Here is a 15,713-nt window from a genome sequence, read left to right on the forward strand (position 1 = left end):
AGACAGATAGATAGATAGATAGATAGATAGATAGATAGATAGATAGATAGATAGATAGATAAGCTATATCTGCTTCTGGTGGTGTATAGGCCTACAGTACTTGATGTTCCCACAGGCTTTCTCCCGTCCGGGTACTAAAGAGGACTACCAAATTTCTGAGAAAGAAGGGGGAAGGGTGTATGATGCTAAATACTTATTGCTGTGGTGTACCATATATGTTAGTTCAGGTGAACATACAATTCTGATATTATGTGGTCTAAGTGACCCTTTAGCTACCTTCAAATTGACTGTATCAATACAGAAAAACTGGTATGTATCAGGTTTATACTATTAATAATAATAATAAAGAAAGAGGAGGTGAGAAAAAAGGTCCACCTTAAATAAGCAATGACATCTTCTGTTTTCCCTCTTTTCAATGACATCGAAGGGTTAATGAAAGTGTCAAAAAAAATATTCAGAGAGTTCAAAGAGTGCTTCTACTGTTGGGTGCCACTGGCCTGGTAGCAGTCTCACAATCTCTTCAAAGAATTGGGTTCTGGGAGCATTTGTGACAAATTAACATAGGTACGCTTTATTTACAAAAAAGGTAAAATGCTTATTTAGAAAAGAATGTTGCAAATATAATGGTTACAAAAGTACAGTACATACATGCAGCAATTAAAATAAACGCGCAACTAATCTGTCTTGGGTGAAACGGATGGAAATTGCAGAGACTGCAGGTTGAAAACATCTGTGCCAAGCATAGTTACTACAAATACTGAACCCTGAACAATAGGTGATCAGAACTTTTATTGGTAGAGTATCACATCTGGATGAGGTCAACTATGGCCTTGCTGATTGACTGATTCAAAAAGTAATCCGGGGACCTCCCATGACTGGCTTCTACAACTTATAACTCACATTCACATAATTGGGCATAACTTCTTCTGTGACATGATGATCCAAAATATGGGGTGCCCAAACTATTCTCTGCTAGTTTAGCCACCACATGACTATACATATCCTATGTTTGGGAGTTGGGATTAAGGAGATGTTTCTTATCTGGAAAACTACGCTTCTTAGAGATACTGTATGAAAAATGTACCCAACCTGCGAACATACTACATGGTCGAGACACTTTATTATGACCACCTCCTACATTTGACGTTGGCAACACATATCTCATGAAGTACGTCACGTGTTGTGCACTGGCTTGCCGGGTATATAAGGTATGCGATAGGCCGTCTGCACACATATCACTCGTTGCTGTCATAGGATAAAGAGGCGATATATCTGAGTTGCAAAAAGGGATGATTATCGGCTTTCAGGCCAAGGGTGGCAGTATTTCTGAAATAGAGCAGTTTGTGAACTGTTCACGTGCTGCTGTGGTGAAGGTGTATTGTGACTGGCACACTACAGTGGAGCAGCTCACCGTCAAAATGTACCTGTGCCAATCTACCCGCACCTTACTGAGTCACTCCCAGCCCGTCAAGCTGCTGTCCGTGCTGCACACAGCGGTTACTCTAATTCTCTCTATAGCAGCAGTTCTCAGTGGGTCATGACCCAAGAGTGGGTCCCGACCATCTCAACATGGGTTATGTCTCCATTTTACTGACCGTCAGACTGATGACTCCTCTGATCTCTCAGCCAATGATCCAAGGATTCTGAAAAATCAGTTGAATTGTCTTTTACTTCAGACTCCTCAGATCAGTGGCTTAGAGATCCAAGGAGTTATCAAGCAGCTCCGCGTCTCCTGTCCTGCCCAGCAGTTGCTGCTGCTGCTGCTGCCGGATCAGGCTGTACTCCTGGCTCCCTCATCTGCATGCAGATATTCACAGGGGCACATGGCTGACAGCGAGGGTGCTGCTGGATCCTGAGGCTTCTGAGCTGTATGAAATTTACAGATGAAACAGGCAGATTACAGCAGACCGCAGTTAGACTCAGAGGAGTCACCCCAGATTGGAGGGGGATGGTTTCTGGGAAGCAACAGCAGGAAAGCATGAGGGGGAAGGAGGAGAGCACTGATTAATTCACTTCCCATTAATTAAACACCTACTGCCTCTCTCTAATCACCCTCTACCATCCCCCTGTCACCCTCTTCCTTCCCCCTGTCAACATTTGCCATCCCCTGTCACCCTCTACTATCCCCCTCACCCTCTGCTTCTCCCTATTTATCCTCTACCATCCCCTTCATCCTGTGCCATGCCCTGCCACACTCTACTAACCCCCTCACCCTCTGCCTCTCCCTATTCATCCTCTACCATCCCCTTCATCCTGTGCCATGCCCTGTCACACTCTACTAACCCCCTCACCCTCTGCCTCTCCCTATTCATCCTCTACCATCCCCTTCATCCTGTGCCATGCCCTGTCACACTCTACTAACCCCCTCACCCTCTGCCTCTCCCTATTCATCCTCTACCATCCCCTTCATCCTGTGCCATGCCCTGTCACACTCTACTAACCCCCTCACCCTCTGCCTCTCCCTATTCATCCTCTACCATCCCCTTCATCCTGTGCCATCCCCTGTCACACTCTACTAACCCCCTCACCCTCTGCCTCTCCCTATTCATCCTCTACCATCCCCTTCATCCTGTGCCATGCCCTGTCACACTCTACTAACCCCCTCACCCTCTGCCTCTCCCTATTCATCCTCTACCATCCCCTTCATCCTGTGCCATGCCCTGTCACACTCTACTAACCCCCTCACCCTCTGCCTCTCCCTATTCATCCTCTACCATCCCCTTCATCCTGTGCCATGCCCTGTCACACTCTACTATCCCCCTCACCCTCTGCCTCTCCCTATTCATCCTCTACCATCCCCTTCATCCTGTGCCATCCCCTGTCACACTCTACTAACCCCCTCACCCTCTGCCTCTCCCTATTCATCCTCTACCATCCCCTTCATCCTGTGCCATGCCCTGTCACACTCTACTAACCCCCTCACCCTCTGCCTCTCCCTATTCATCCTCTACCATCCCCTTCATCCTGTGCCATCCCCTGTCACACTCTACTAACCCCCTCACCCTCTGCCTCTCCCTATTCATCCTCTACCATCCCCTTCATCCTGTGCCATCCCCTGTCACACTCTGCTATTCCCCTGTCCCTCACTGCCTGTCACTGTCTGCTCATTACCCTATGCCTCCCTCTGTCTCTCCCTAGTCACCCACTATGACTGGGCCCAAGAGCAAAATAGTGAAACTTATGTGCATTTAGGGAGTATGGAAATATTAATTTTACTTATATACCACGTGAAAGCTGAGAAGGCTTTCATCTGCCCTGTGTCTAAGCTATCTTTGGGCTCAACCCTGAGCCCCCTCCCCTGGGCTTGCTTCCTTGGCAGGAAAAGAGACAAAGTGATATGTTTTCTACAGGTCTTTTCAGACACTGTGGCTATTCCTGCTAATGTACATTCAGATTGACAATCTGCTCAGGTCTTCCAGAGTCCATTACCATCCTAATGAACTTCCTCTTCTGTATGGACAGACTAGTACATCAAAGAGCCTAACAATAGGTATTCATGTATTGGATTGTCCTGGAATCAAAGTTACCCTCATTTAATGTACATTTAAATTGGACATCCTGTAATACCCATCCTAGTATCACAGGAAAACTATAACTTGTAATATCGTAATCAATATTTCCTGCTTAATATCCCCGATTCTTCACAGATTCTTATAGAAAATGCCTACACAGCCATGCATTTTTGTTCTAATTATTGTCTGTATCATTATTCATGTTAGATTTCTTAAGAAACATTTTTGGGAGCAGAGTGGAAAACACTTATATCTGAAAAACCACGTCAAATCAGTTTTTCTATTAGCTAGTGAGAAATAGACAAGGTTGTTACTATGTGTATTTTCCTAGAAACACATGTACAGCTGTCATTTTACTTGATCTGCAGCCAAGCTTTTTCTTCATTCAGTTAACCAGCCATCCTCTTCTGCAGTGTAATAATGCCAGGAACCAGCAGCCATGTTAGAGCTGCTCATGTCTATAATTGACAACTGTCTCTGATATTTTAGGGGCAGTGCCATGGAAATTCTCTGTGTGTCAGAACTAACCAAATGTGTTGTATAACCTTTACTGTGTACATTACATCTACAGCTGGGGCCTTGTCAGGTAATACTGGAACCACCTCAGCCAACATGCCATTATATAATTGTAGAGGAGGTCTGCCTAACATACATCTTCCTATCCCTGCAACTTTCTTTAATATATGTACTGCTATCTGTGTAAAGATTGAGCATATTTGTAATTGATCTAATTGTACCTGTCTCTTGGGCTGGCAATACTACTACAGGTTGAAATGCTTGGGACCAGAGGTATTTTGGATATGGGATTTTTCCGTATTTTGGAATAATTGCATACCATAATGAGATATCATGGTGATGGGACCTAAATCTAAGCACAGAATGCATTTATGTTCCATATACACCTTATACACACAGCCTGAAGGTCATTTTATCCAATATTTTTTATAACTTTGTGCATTAAACAAAGTGTGTGTACATTCACACAATTAATTTATGTTTCATATACACCTTATACACACAGCCTGAAGGTCATTTAATACAATATTTTTAATAACTTTGTGTATTAAACAAAGTTTGTGTACATTGGGGGTAATTCCAAGTTGATCGCAGCAGGAATTTAGTTAGCAATTGGGCAAAACCATGTGCACTGCAGGGGAGGCAGATTTAACATGTGCAGAGAGAGTTAGATTTGGGTGGGTTATTTTATTTCTGTGCAGGGTAAATACTGGCTGCTTTATTTTTACACTGCAAATTAGATTGCGGATTGAACACACCCCACCCAAATCTAACTCTCTCTGCACACGTTAAATCTGCCTCCCCTGCAGTGCACATGGTTTTGCCCAATTGCTAACTAAATTCCTGCTGCGATCAACTTGGAATTACCCCCATTGAGCCATCAAAAAACAAAGTTTTCAATATCTCACTCTCACTCCAAAAAGTCCGTATTTCGGAATATTCCGTATTTCGGAATATTTGGATATGGGATACCCAACCTGTATTTAACTCTAAGGACAAACCACTATGTGTATCCATAATAATGCCATTTGACTAAAAATAAGTGTAGGATGGTATGTAATACACATGTATTTTTTATGTTGTTTGAGAGAGAATGTTTGAATGGAAACAAAAGTATTAACTAAGAGCTTTTCTTTTCTTCTCTTTTCATTTCCTTTAAAGAGTATTACTCTATTATACACTGTATATTTATGCATTAGAAGCCTTGCACATTATTTAAGGATATGTATTTGTCAGTAAATAGGTGTGGGAGTTATTCATTGATTTATGATTTTTTTTTAACATTGCATTTTAGGACATTCATCAGCACAATCCCAAGAACGTCCCACTGCTACTGTATCACCTATAAGGACTCAGAACTCTCCATCACGCCTCCCAGCAAGTCCAAACAGGCAACATACAGCTGTTCCACTACAACACATGCAGCAGCAGTCTCCTGTACAGACCTCTACAATGCACTGTGCACGGCCAATTATTCCTTTAACATCAGCCGCAGCAGCAATCACACCACCAAATGTCACTGCAGCCAACATTAATGGTGAAGCTGCCAATGGACCAATCAACTGCTTGCTTACTGCCAGCCCAACAAAGACAGAAGATAAGAAGACTGAAAGAGTAAGTGTCTGCTGCTAGTGGAAGTTTAATGTGAAAATACAAATACTGCATATTGGAAAATTTCTTGTGAAAAACAAAATTAAAAAATGTTGGGCGTTAGGTGATACGACAGAGAACAGTCGATCTAGAGCAAGGGTGACTAGACCTTTCTGACAGGGGAGCTACTTTTTGTAGTCTTTGTGTTTTGAGCTACCAACTAATTTATTGTCTACATACTGTAGTTTCCATATCTATTATAGCATATCGTGCAATACTGCTCCTCAATAAATTAGATTTTACAATTACTACAGCCAGATGTACAAACACCAAGAAAACAACTATATTGCCCCACTGGGTGTATCTTGACTGTTGTCCCGTTCTCCTTTTAATTGTCCCCTTGCCCCTTTGTTGTTTTCTTCTATTCTGGTCTCCCTAATTATTATCTATAATTCCTCAATCAAATTACAATAAAATATAATCCATGCATAAATGGAGCAATGACATCACTAAATAATGATAACTAATGTCTGCATTTTTATATATTATTTTCAAAGTAATAACTCTTTCATTAAGCAAATAACAGCTACCACTGTTTTACACAGCAAAATTTAGTTACAAAATTCAATGACAAACCAGTAGGTTACTAGTATATAAATTAAGTTCTTCTGCTTTAGCTCTAGTTGCAAGTCTCAATTACTGGCTTTGTTGCCTCAGAAGTCCTGGGAATCCACTTTTATAACTTGAATGACCCACTGTATATTTTCTTCTGCAAGGAAAAAAATCATTGTACATTACATAGCAAAATTGTAAGGGGGATGCCCCATACAATTAGTAAAAGTAATTCCTGTGTCATTTAATACATAACAATTAATTAATTAATTTAGTATTACAAAACTATAATTAATACTATATGTCGTATTTTATGTGCTCGATACCACATACACCCCTTTTCTACTAAGAAGTAGACTAAAGTTTTAATAATGTTTAACCTCTTCAGCGACACTGACACATGTGTACATTTTCTTAATGGTTATTTAATACTTTTTTAAGTTTGAATATATATTTATAACTAAATCAGTCAATATATAAAACATTTTTTTCTTAACTTGAAATGTATAATCTTTTCCTTAAAATATATATTAAAAAAGTCTTGAAATTATTTATTTATAAAATAAAAAATTTATCCCTGAAGAGGTTAATATAGAACAAAGTTCACATTATTTTACACATGGGACTGACAAGCTAGAAATACAATATTTAACAATTATAAGCACATATAAATACACAGCTGTGTTCTAACAATCTTGCATAATCTTTATGTAATTCATGTTTAATTCTATATACATGAAATCATGGCTGGACTGGCCTTCTGGCACATGCCAGAAGGGCCGATGGGCAGGTGGGCCGAATCGGTCGCTCAGAGAGCTGGGAAGGCCGCGTGCAGCGCAGCCCCCGGCTCTCTGGTTCCATGGTCTCCATGGAAATGGGGGGGTGGACTCGCAGCACGCCCCCATTTCCATGGAGGCTGCGCGCGGCCTTTACCGGCTCTCACCCCCCCCAGCAACCGTCGCCATGGTAATGGGGGCATGCCACGAGTCCACGCACCCATGACTCGCGGTACACCCCCATACGTCGTGCGGTGCGCCCCCTGTGATGAGTGCGACCCCCCTTTAACAAATTCCAGGGCCGAATCAAGGCCCCAGTCCGTCGCTGCATGAAATTATCAGTTATAAAAGTTTAACACTCTTGATTAATTATACCTTTAGTACACCCTTACTGACCAACAATAAATCCAATAGCATCCTATTTTGAACAACTTTTCTTTGGTTGTCTCAACTAAACCTAGGGCAAATTTATTATCTATTTTAGCCAATTTACATCTAATAAATCAGTTAATTTTTTGCGACTAAAAAGAAAAATTATATATACATATATATATATATGTATGTATATATATATATATATATATATATATGTAACAATAGTGGAACTGGAAGTCTTTGAGCAAGACGAAACGCGTTGGGTTTTTCTATTTGTTACACCAATCTCCAAACTTGCTATAAGGAGAAGGAGGAGTCTGTAAAAGTTATTCTACTTGTCCCCTGTATAATTGTTTGGTGTCATTTGTTAAGGATGGATACTTAATTCTCTGTACCATTGCTTGTGTTTTTATGTTTTAATAAATTTTATATGGAACATGTTAATGTGATTTTTATGCTCTAAAATATTGAGCAAACATATACTTATACATGTCTAGAGATTCCTGCTGAATCCTATTTATTATTGGGAGGAAGTATATCCCAAGGGCGCCTATTCCTCTATTGTTACATATTTCTATTTTTAGTCCCTCCTAACAGGGGTCTTAGCGGAATTTGGGCAGCCATATCTATATTCCCCATTTTCTTGTTGTGTAAAAGCGCAGAGGGAGAGTATTTGTTTTTATATATATATATATATATATATATACTAAAATAATTAATTTCTTCAGCTTAACCAATCAAATACCCTTTCTTATTAATCCTAATTTTACCCAGGGATAAAGAATAAGTATCCCTTATAACAGATACCACATGCAGTAGCTTAGATAGCAACTCCCTAACCAATCTTCCAGAAGCTACTTACAGTATAAACATTCCTTCCACATGATTAAGTATAAATAATATTTGTGAGACAAAAGTAAACTCCACAATTGAAGGATCTGAAGCAGTTCTAAATAATTCCGGCATTAAACAAATGATGGCTTATAACTAACAAGAAACCATTACACTAAATCCCCGCCCTCAGTATTGCACCATAAAATTACATTAACTTTTTCCTATACCCTTCATCAACTCCTAGTTAAGTAAAACATTGCTACAATTAGAAAGCACTGTTCTGTTTACCATACTCAAAAACCTAAAAACCTGTCTATTCAGGATGTAGTTGAAGTCCCGGCAGTCGGAATCCCGACGGTCAAAATACAGACGCGGACTCTCGACTGCCAGAATTCCGGCAGCGCTGCCACAGCTATTCCCACTCCTGGGTGTCCACGACAGCCATAGAGTGAGAGAAGAACCTGTGGCGAGCCATCGAGCCCGCATGGAGCTTCATTCCGCTCGCCCCCCTGCCGGCATTCTGACGGTCGGGATTCCAGCGTCTGTATTTTGACCACCGGGATTTCGAATGCCAGGATCGCATTCCAAACTTGTCTATTCCTACAACAGCATATTCCTTGCTCAATTCAAAAACATACAGAACTGTGAAAAAAAAAAAAAAAAATCTGTGCTTAATGAACATCAACATAAACACACAATCAACAGTTAATAGTATCAATTAAATGTAAGTGTTGTCTACCATTATACATTTTTTATAAATGACTAAAAAAAAATAACAAAACTATTAAACGTTGCTACTGTATATGTTAAATATTTGAAAACCTCATACAGTATGTCTTCATCAGTTCATATGTGTTTAGGTATTACAAACGAAAGTATACCAGATGCAATTAGAGTATCAATTGTATGATGCTGTAAGTCCTGTTGAAGAAAGAGAGCTATATAAATAAAATTATTGTTAATTATTATTATTATTATTACAGCTGAGCATTAGAGAGCTGCAGGGGAGACCCCATCTCCTCTGACAGCTCTCACTGGCTGCATGCTGGACACAGTCTTATCCTCACTTCTCCCCCAGTCATGCTGTCAAAGAGACAATGAGACAGTGGAGGACAGAGGGACAGATATTAAAGAGATGGGGTGGACATAAATCTAAGACGCAAGGGGGGAGGGGGACAGAGGTGGAAGAGAGAGAGGCTAGAAGGGGGACAGAGATGAAAGAGACAAAATGGGGCATTGGGGGCAGAGATGGGGGAAGCATTTGGGGTTGGTGCAACCTCATGCATGCCCCCCCTTCCCCTCACACACACACACACACACACACACACACACACACACACACACTGCCTTTCCAGAGTGGGCGTATGGTATGAGGTGGAGTAGGGAGGCGGACTGAGGTGACCCGTTATATATACATGTAGAAAGGATGCACAGAAGGAAAACACAACTGGTAATTATTGTGCTTACTGCATAGTAGTCAAAATTGTAGTAACATTCTGGGCTGCACGGAGCGCTTTGTCAAGATATACTTTGATAATGGACAATTTTAAATGAGTCCTCCATTTAATATAATGGCAGTCCACAACATCTAAAAATAAAACTGTTAAAATCTTATGTCTCTGCAGTCTGTACATTGCATACTTTTTGTAGAGACAGCGCATGCCACATTCAGCTTTACTAGGAATTCCGGGCCCAGAGTGAGCTAGAAGAGGTTTTAATGAGGATGAATCATGAACTCGACTTAACCGACTGAACTGCTCTCTGACTCTGAGGGCAGCATGCTTGTCTTTTTGGGTGCAGTGGGCAGCACCTGGATGATGTCATGTGGTGTAACATTACAAAGTCCAAAGGAGGCCCTTAAGCCGTATATGGAGCCTGAAGGGCTTATGAAGCCATCCACTGCACCGCTGTTTGTATTATGCCTGAGTGTGTGGTGGTGGTCCAGCAAAGTTTAAATGAGTGCGGGCCAGGATGGTTGCTGAGAGACTGCATAAGGAAAAAAATGTTCTTGTCTCCAGGGGATTCAGTGGGTGATGAGCCTATTTTCATTTGAGAGACAGGCGCTACAGCTCCATTTGCCACAATCTATCCCTTGTCATGAGGTTGGAAGCTATAGAGAACATTGATAGATGGGGATGTAGACTCATAGCAGGAATGAGGCTATACAGTAGCCACAGTAACTAATGGACCAAAAATACTAGTGTTGGTAATCATTTCTAGCATAACCAGGATGCATGTTTCACAGGGGATGTAGTTTGCATTCCGGTGATTGAGATGCCGACAGTCAGTATACCGGCACTGATTATCCTGATATTGATAAGAAGACCGTCACCGGAATGCTGACACTGCTCACAATGCCAACACCAGAATCCGGACTGTCAGCTTCCCGAACATAAGTATGCTACAGATGGTTATGGTTAGGCTGTGGGGAAGGGGGGAATTAGGCTATAGCACTAGATGGTGGATTAGGGTTAGGCTACGGTGAGGGAAAGGTTAGGGTTAGGCTTTGGAGGGGGGGGTTAGGCACTAAGAAGTTATGGTCAGGCACTCAGGAGGTACATTTAGAGTTAGACACTAAAGGGGGATGGTTAGTGTTAGGCTGCTGGGGGGGACAGTTAGGGTTAGGCTGCAGGTAAGGAGGGATAGGGAAGAAGGGGGAGAGGGTTAGTATGCTTACCCACAGAGTGACGGGATCCTGACAATCAGCATTCCGCTATCGATCTTCTGACCACTGGATCCCGTACCCAATCCTTTCGCAGAAATACTGAAGAGCTACAGTACAAGAAGCTAAATTTGAGTTTTAATCAGTTTACAGTAATCAATGTAATCAAATATATATTTTCTTTTCCAGTAACAGTAATTTATTATATGTAATAACAGTATACTATTAACTATAGTATGTAGAATAGCAAATTAAGTCTCTATAGAATCCTGTTTCTTGTATCATTTTTATCTTTAAGCAATATACTGTATGCATTCCATATGCAGTCTACTATTTAAACAAATTGAAAATAATTGGGCTTATGTAGTATCTGCTTTTTTCACAACAAAAGCTGTGTTACTACAGGTTGAGTATCCCATATCCAAATATTCCGAAATACGGAATATTCCGAAATACAGATCTTTTTGAGTGATACTGAGATAGTGAAACTTTTGTTTTCTGATGGCTCAATGTACACAAACTTTATTTAATACACAAAGGGCCTATTTCAGACCTGTTCACTCGCTAGGGTTTTTTTGCAGTCCTGCGTTCGCATAGTCGCCGCCCATAGGGGAGTATATATTCGCTTTGCAAGCGTGCAAATACATGTGTAGCAGAGCTATACAAACAGATTTTGTGCAGTCTCTGAGTAGCCCAGGACTTACTCAAACTGCTGCAATCACATCAGCCTGTCCGGGACCGGAATTGATGTCAGGAACCCTCCCTGCAAACGCTTGGACACGCCTGCGTTTTTCCAACCACTCCCAGAAAACGGTCAGATGCCACCCACAAATGCCTTCTATCTGTCAATCTCCTTGTGAATGGCCGTGCGAATGGATCCGTCACACAAACCCATCGCTGAGCGACGATCCGCTTTGTACCCGTGCGGCGTGCCTACGCATTGCGGGGCATACACATGCGCAGTTTAGACCTGATCGCCCGCTGTACGAAAACGCAGCCTAGCAATCAGGTCTGAATTAGCCCCAAAGTTATTAAAAATATTGGCCCTCATTCCGAGTTGTTCGCTCGGTAAAAATCTTCGCATCGCAGCGATTTTCCGCTTAATGCGCATGCGCAATGTTCGCACTGCGACTGCGCCAAGTAAATTTGCTATGCAGTTAGGAATTTTACTCACGGCTTTTTCATCGTTCTGGCGATCGTAATGTGATTGACAGGAAATGGGTGTTACTGGGCGGAAACAGGCCGTTTTATGGGCGTGTGGGAAAAAACGCTACCGTTTCCGGAAAAAACGCAGGAGTGGCTGGAGAAACGGAGGAGTGTCTGGGCGAACGCTGGGTGTGTTTGTGACGTCAAACCAGGAACGACAAGCACTGAACTGATCGCAGATGCCGAGTAAGTCTGAAGCTACTCAGAAACTGCTACGAGGTGTGTAATCGCAATATTGCGAATACATCGTTCGCAATTTTAAGATGCTAAGATTCACTCCCAGTAGGCGGCGGCTTAGCATGAGCAAATCTGCTAAAATCCGCTTGCGAGCGAACAACTCGGAATGAGAGCCATTGTATTAAATAACCTTCAGGCTCTGTGTATAAAGTGTATATGAAACATAAATGAATTGTGTGTATGTACACAAACTTTGTTTAATGCACAAAGTTATTAACAATATTGGCTAAAAATGACCTTCAGGCTGTGTGTATAAGGTGTATATGGAACATAAATGCATTCTGTGCTTAGACTTGGGTTCCATCGCCATGATATCTCATTATGGTATGCAATTATTCCAAAATATGGTAAAGTCCGATATCCAAGGTACTTTTGGTCCCAAGCATTTTGGATACGGGATACTCAACCTGTAGTAAAACTTATTTAAGAGTTATATAAAAAACTATTTTTCCATTGGCTAATTCCAGTTTAGCTACTGTAGTTATCAATCATCAAAGGCTATCAGCAAATTACACTAAATGAAAAACAATACTTTCTCATACGTCCTAGAGGATGCTGGGGTCACCATAGAACCATGGGGTATAGACGGGATCCGCAGGAGACATAAGCACTCTAAGACTTTGAAAGGGTGTGTACTGGCTCCTCCCTCTCTGCCCCTCCTCCAGACTCCAGTTTTAGAATTGTGCCCAGTGAGACTGGACGCACTACAGGGAGCTCTACTGAGTTTCTCTGAAAAATATTTTTTGTTAGGTTTTTTATGTTCAGGGAGGCTGCTGGCAACAGTCTCCCTGCTTCGTGGGACTTAGGGAAGAGAAGTATGACCCACTTTCAGTGATTTCAAGGGCTCTGCTTCTGGCTACAGGACACCATTTGCTCCTAAGGGTGCTGATCGCTAGGTATGCCTAGATGCTCACTCCCGCATCCGGTCGTCACCCCCTTACAGAGCCAGAAGTCAGAAGACAGGTGAGTAACGAAGAAAAGAAGACTTCTTCTTCAGTGACGGCATTTTCTGAGGTACCGTGCAGCGGGCAGATGCTGCGCGCCAAGCTCCCACACACAGCACTACAGGGTGCAGGGGAGGGCGGGGGGGCGCCCTGTCCTAACCCCTGCCAGTATAAATATTAGAAAAAGCGGGAGAAGCGCGCCATTAAGGGGGCAGAGCTTCTTCCTCACAGCTCACGGCGCCATTTCCTCTCCACAAGCTGCAGAGACGCTTGTCCTCCTCACAGACAAGACCAGGGGTGCAAAACGGGGGGGGGGGGGGGGGGGCATATCAATTGGTGCAATATATGTGATAGAAATAACACTATATGTCTGAGGCAATTTATTGGTGATTTCAGACGCGTTGTTTTAGCGCTGGGTTGTGAGCTGGCAAATCCCCTCTGTGTCTCTCTGACAGACTTTACTGTAGGTCTGTCCCCTATATGCCCGGTGTGTCTGTGGGTGTATGGTGCACGTGTGTCGACATGTCTGAGGCTGAAGGCCACAAACGGCTGCGGGGGTAACCCTGTCGGCACAGCCGACGCCTGATTGGGTAAATGTGTTGAACGCCTTAAATGCTAATGTGGCCCTTATTAGTAAGAGGCTAGATAAGTCCGAGTCTCAGACCCAGGCATGGAAGAAATCTGTGGAAGATATGTTATTGCAAAGTCAGGTCCCCTCAGGGTCACAGAAACGTACGATGGCCCAGTTGGCAGACACTGATACTGACACGGACTCTGATTCCAGTGTCGACTATAGCGATTCCAGATTAGATCCAAAATTGGAAAAAAGCATTCAGTACATGATTGTGGCGGTTAAAGAGGTATTAAATATCACTGAGGACCCGGCTGTCCCTGATAAAAGGGTCTGCATGTATAAGGAAAGGAAACCTGAGATAACGTTTCCTCCCTCTCATGAACTGAACACGCTATTTGAAAAAGTCTGGGAAGGTCCAGACAAAAAGTTTCAGATTCCCAAGAGAATTACGGTAGCTTATCCGTTTTCTTCGGCGGATAGGGAAAAGTGGGAGTCACCCCCCACTGTAGTGAAGGCCCTGTCACGTTTGTCTGAAAAGGTGGCTCTCCCGTCACCTGACACGGCGGCCCTTAAGGATCCTGCGGATCGTAAATAAGAAACTACGTTAAAGTCCATTTATGCGACCAGAGGTACGCTACTCAGACCTGTCATTGCGTCTGCGTGGGTAAGTAGTGCTATCGAAAAGTGGGCAGACAACTTGTCTTCTGAAATAGATACCCTAGATAGGGATAGCATCCTCTTGACGCTGGGTTATATCAAGGATGCTGCAGCATACCTTAAGGAAGCTGCGAGAGATACTGTATTGCTCTTTTGGGATCAAAGGCCAATGCCATGGCAATCTCAGCTAGGCGAGCATTGTGGATTCACCAATGGAATGCTGATGCGGATTCCAAGAAAAGTATGGAATCTCTACCATATAAAGGTATGGCCTTGTTTGGTGACGGCCTTGATGATTTGGTATCTACAGCTACCGCGGGTAAGTCATCCTTCTTGCCTTATGTTCCTCCACAACAAAAGAAAACGCACCACTATCAGATGCAGTCCTTTCGGCCCAATAAATACAGAAAGGGACGAGGTTCTTCCTTCCTTGCTACTAGAGGAAGGGGAAGAGGTAAACGTTCACCAGCCTTGTCAGGCTCCCAGGAGCAGAAGTCCTCCCAGGCTTCTACCAATTCCACCGCATGACGTTGGGGCTCCTATGCGGGAGTCCGCACCGGTGGGGGCACGTCTCAAACTCTTCAGTCAGTTTTGGGTTCGTTCGGACCTAGACCCATGGGTTTTACAAATAGTTTCCCAAGGGTACAAGCTGGAGTTTCAAGACGTTCCCTCTCGCCGTTTTTTCAAATCGGCCTTATCAGCTTCTCTTCCGGACAGGGAGGTAGTTTGCGACGCAATACAAAAGTTGTGTCAAAATCAAGTTATCATCAGGATTCCCCTGTCACAACAGGGAGAAGGTTTTTATTCGAGCCTGTTTGTGGTCTTCAAAGCCGGACAGCTTGGTCAGACCAATCCTAAACCTAAAATCCCTAAACTTCTACCTAAAGAAATTCAAATTCAAGATGGAGTCTCTCCGAGCAGTGATCTCCAGTCTGGAGGAAGGGAATTTTATGGTGTCGGTGGACATAAAAAATGCCTACGTACATGTTCCCATTTATCCTCCGCATCAGGCTTACCTGAGGTTTGCAATTCAGGATTGTCATTACCAATTTCAAATGTTGCCGTTTGGTCTGTCCACGGCTCCGAGGATTTTCACCAAAGTGATGGCGGAGATGATGGTTCTCCTGCGCAAGCAAGGAGTCACGATTATCCCATACTTGGACGATCTCCTGATAAAGGCGAGATCCAGGGACCAGTTGGTGCAAAATGTTGCACTCT

General features: G+C 42.8%; 1 protein-coding gene across 4 annotated transcripts in view; it reads left to right on the top strand.

The window, feature by feature from the left end:
* The window catches only part of SH3RF3 (SH3 domain containing ring finger 3), an 868,906-nt gene that overhangs the window by 793,707 nt on the left and 59,486 nt on the right, over positions 1-15,713 (top strand). For all 4 annotated transcript variants that reach the window (XM_063953826.1, XM_063953827.1, XM_063953828.1 and 1 more), the window contains one exon: positions 5,323-5,642. In XM_063953826.1, coding sequence (XP_063809896.1) covers positions 5,323-5,642 — 320 coding nt within the window. The remainder of the gene's footprint in view (positions 1-5,322; positions 5,643-15,713) is intronic.

The sequence above is a fragment of the Pseudophryne corroboree genome, chromosome 2, assembly GCF_028390025.1.
Source record: "Pseudophryne corroboree isolate aPseCor3 chromosome 2, aPseCor3.hap2, whole genome shotgun sequence".
NCBI lineage: Eukaryota > Metazoa > Chordata > Amphibia > Anura > Myobatrachidae > Pseudophryne > Pseudophryne corroboree.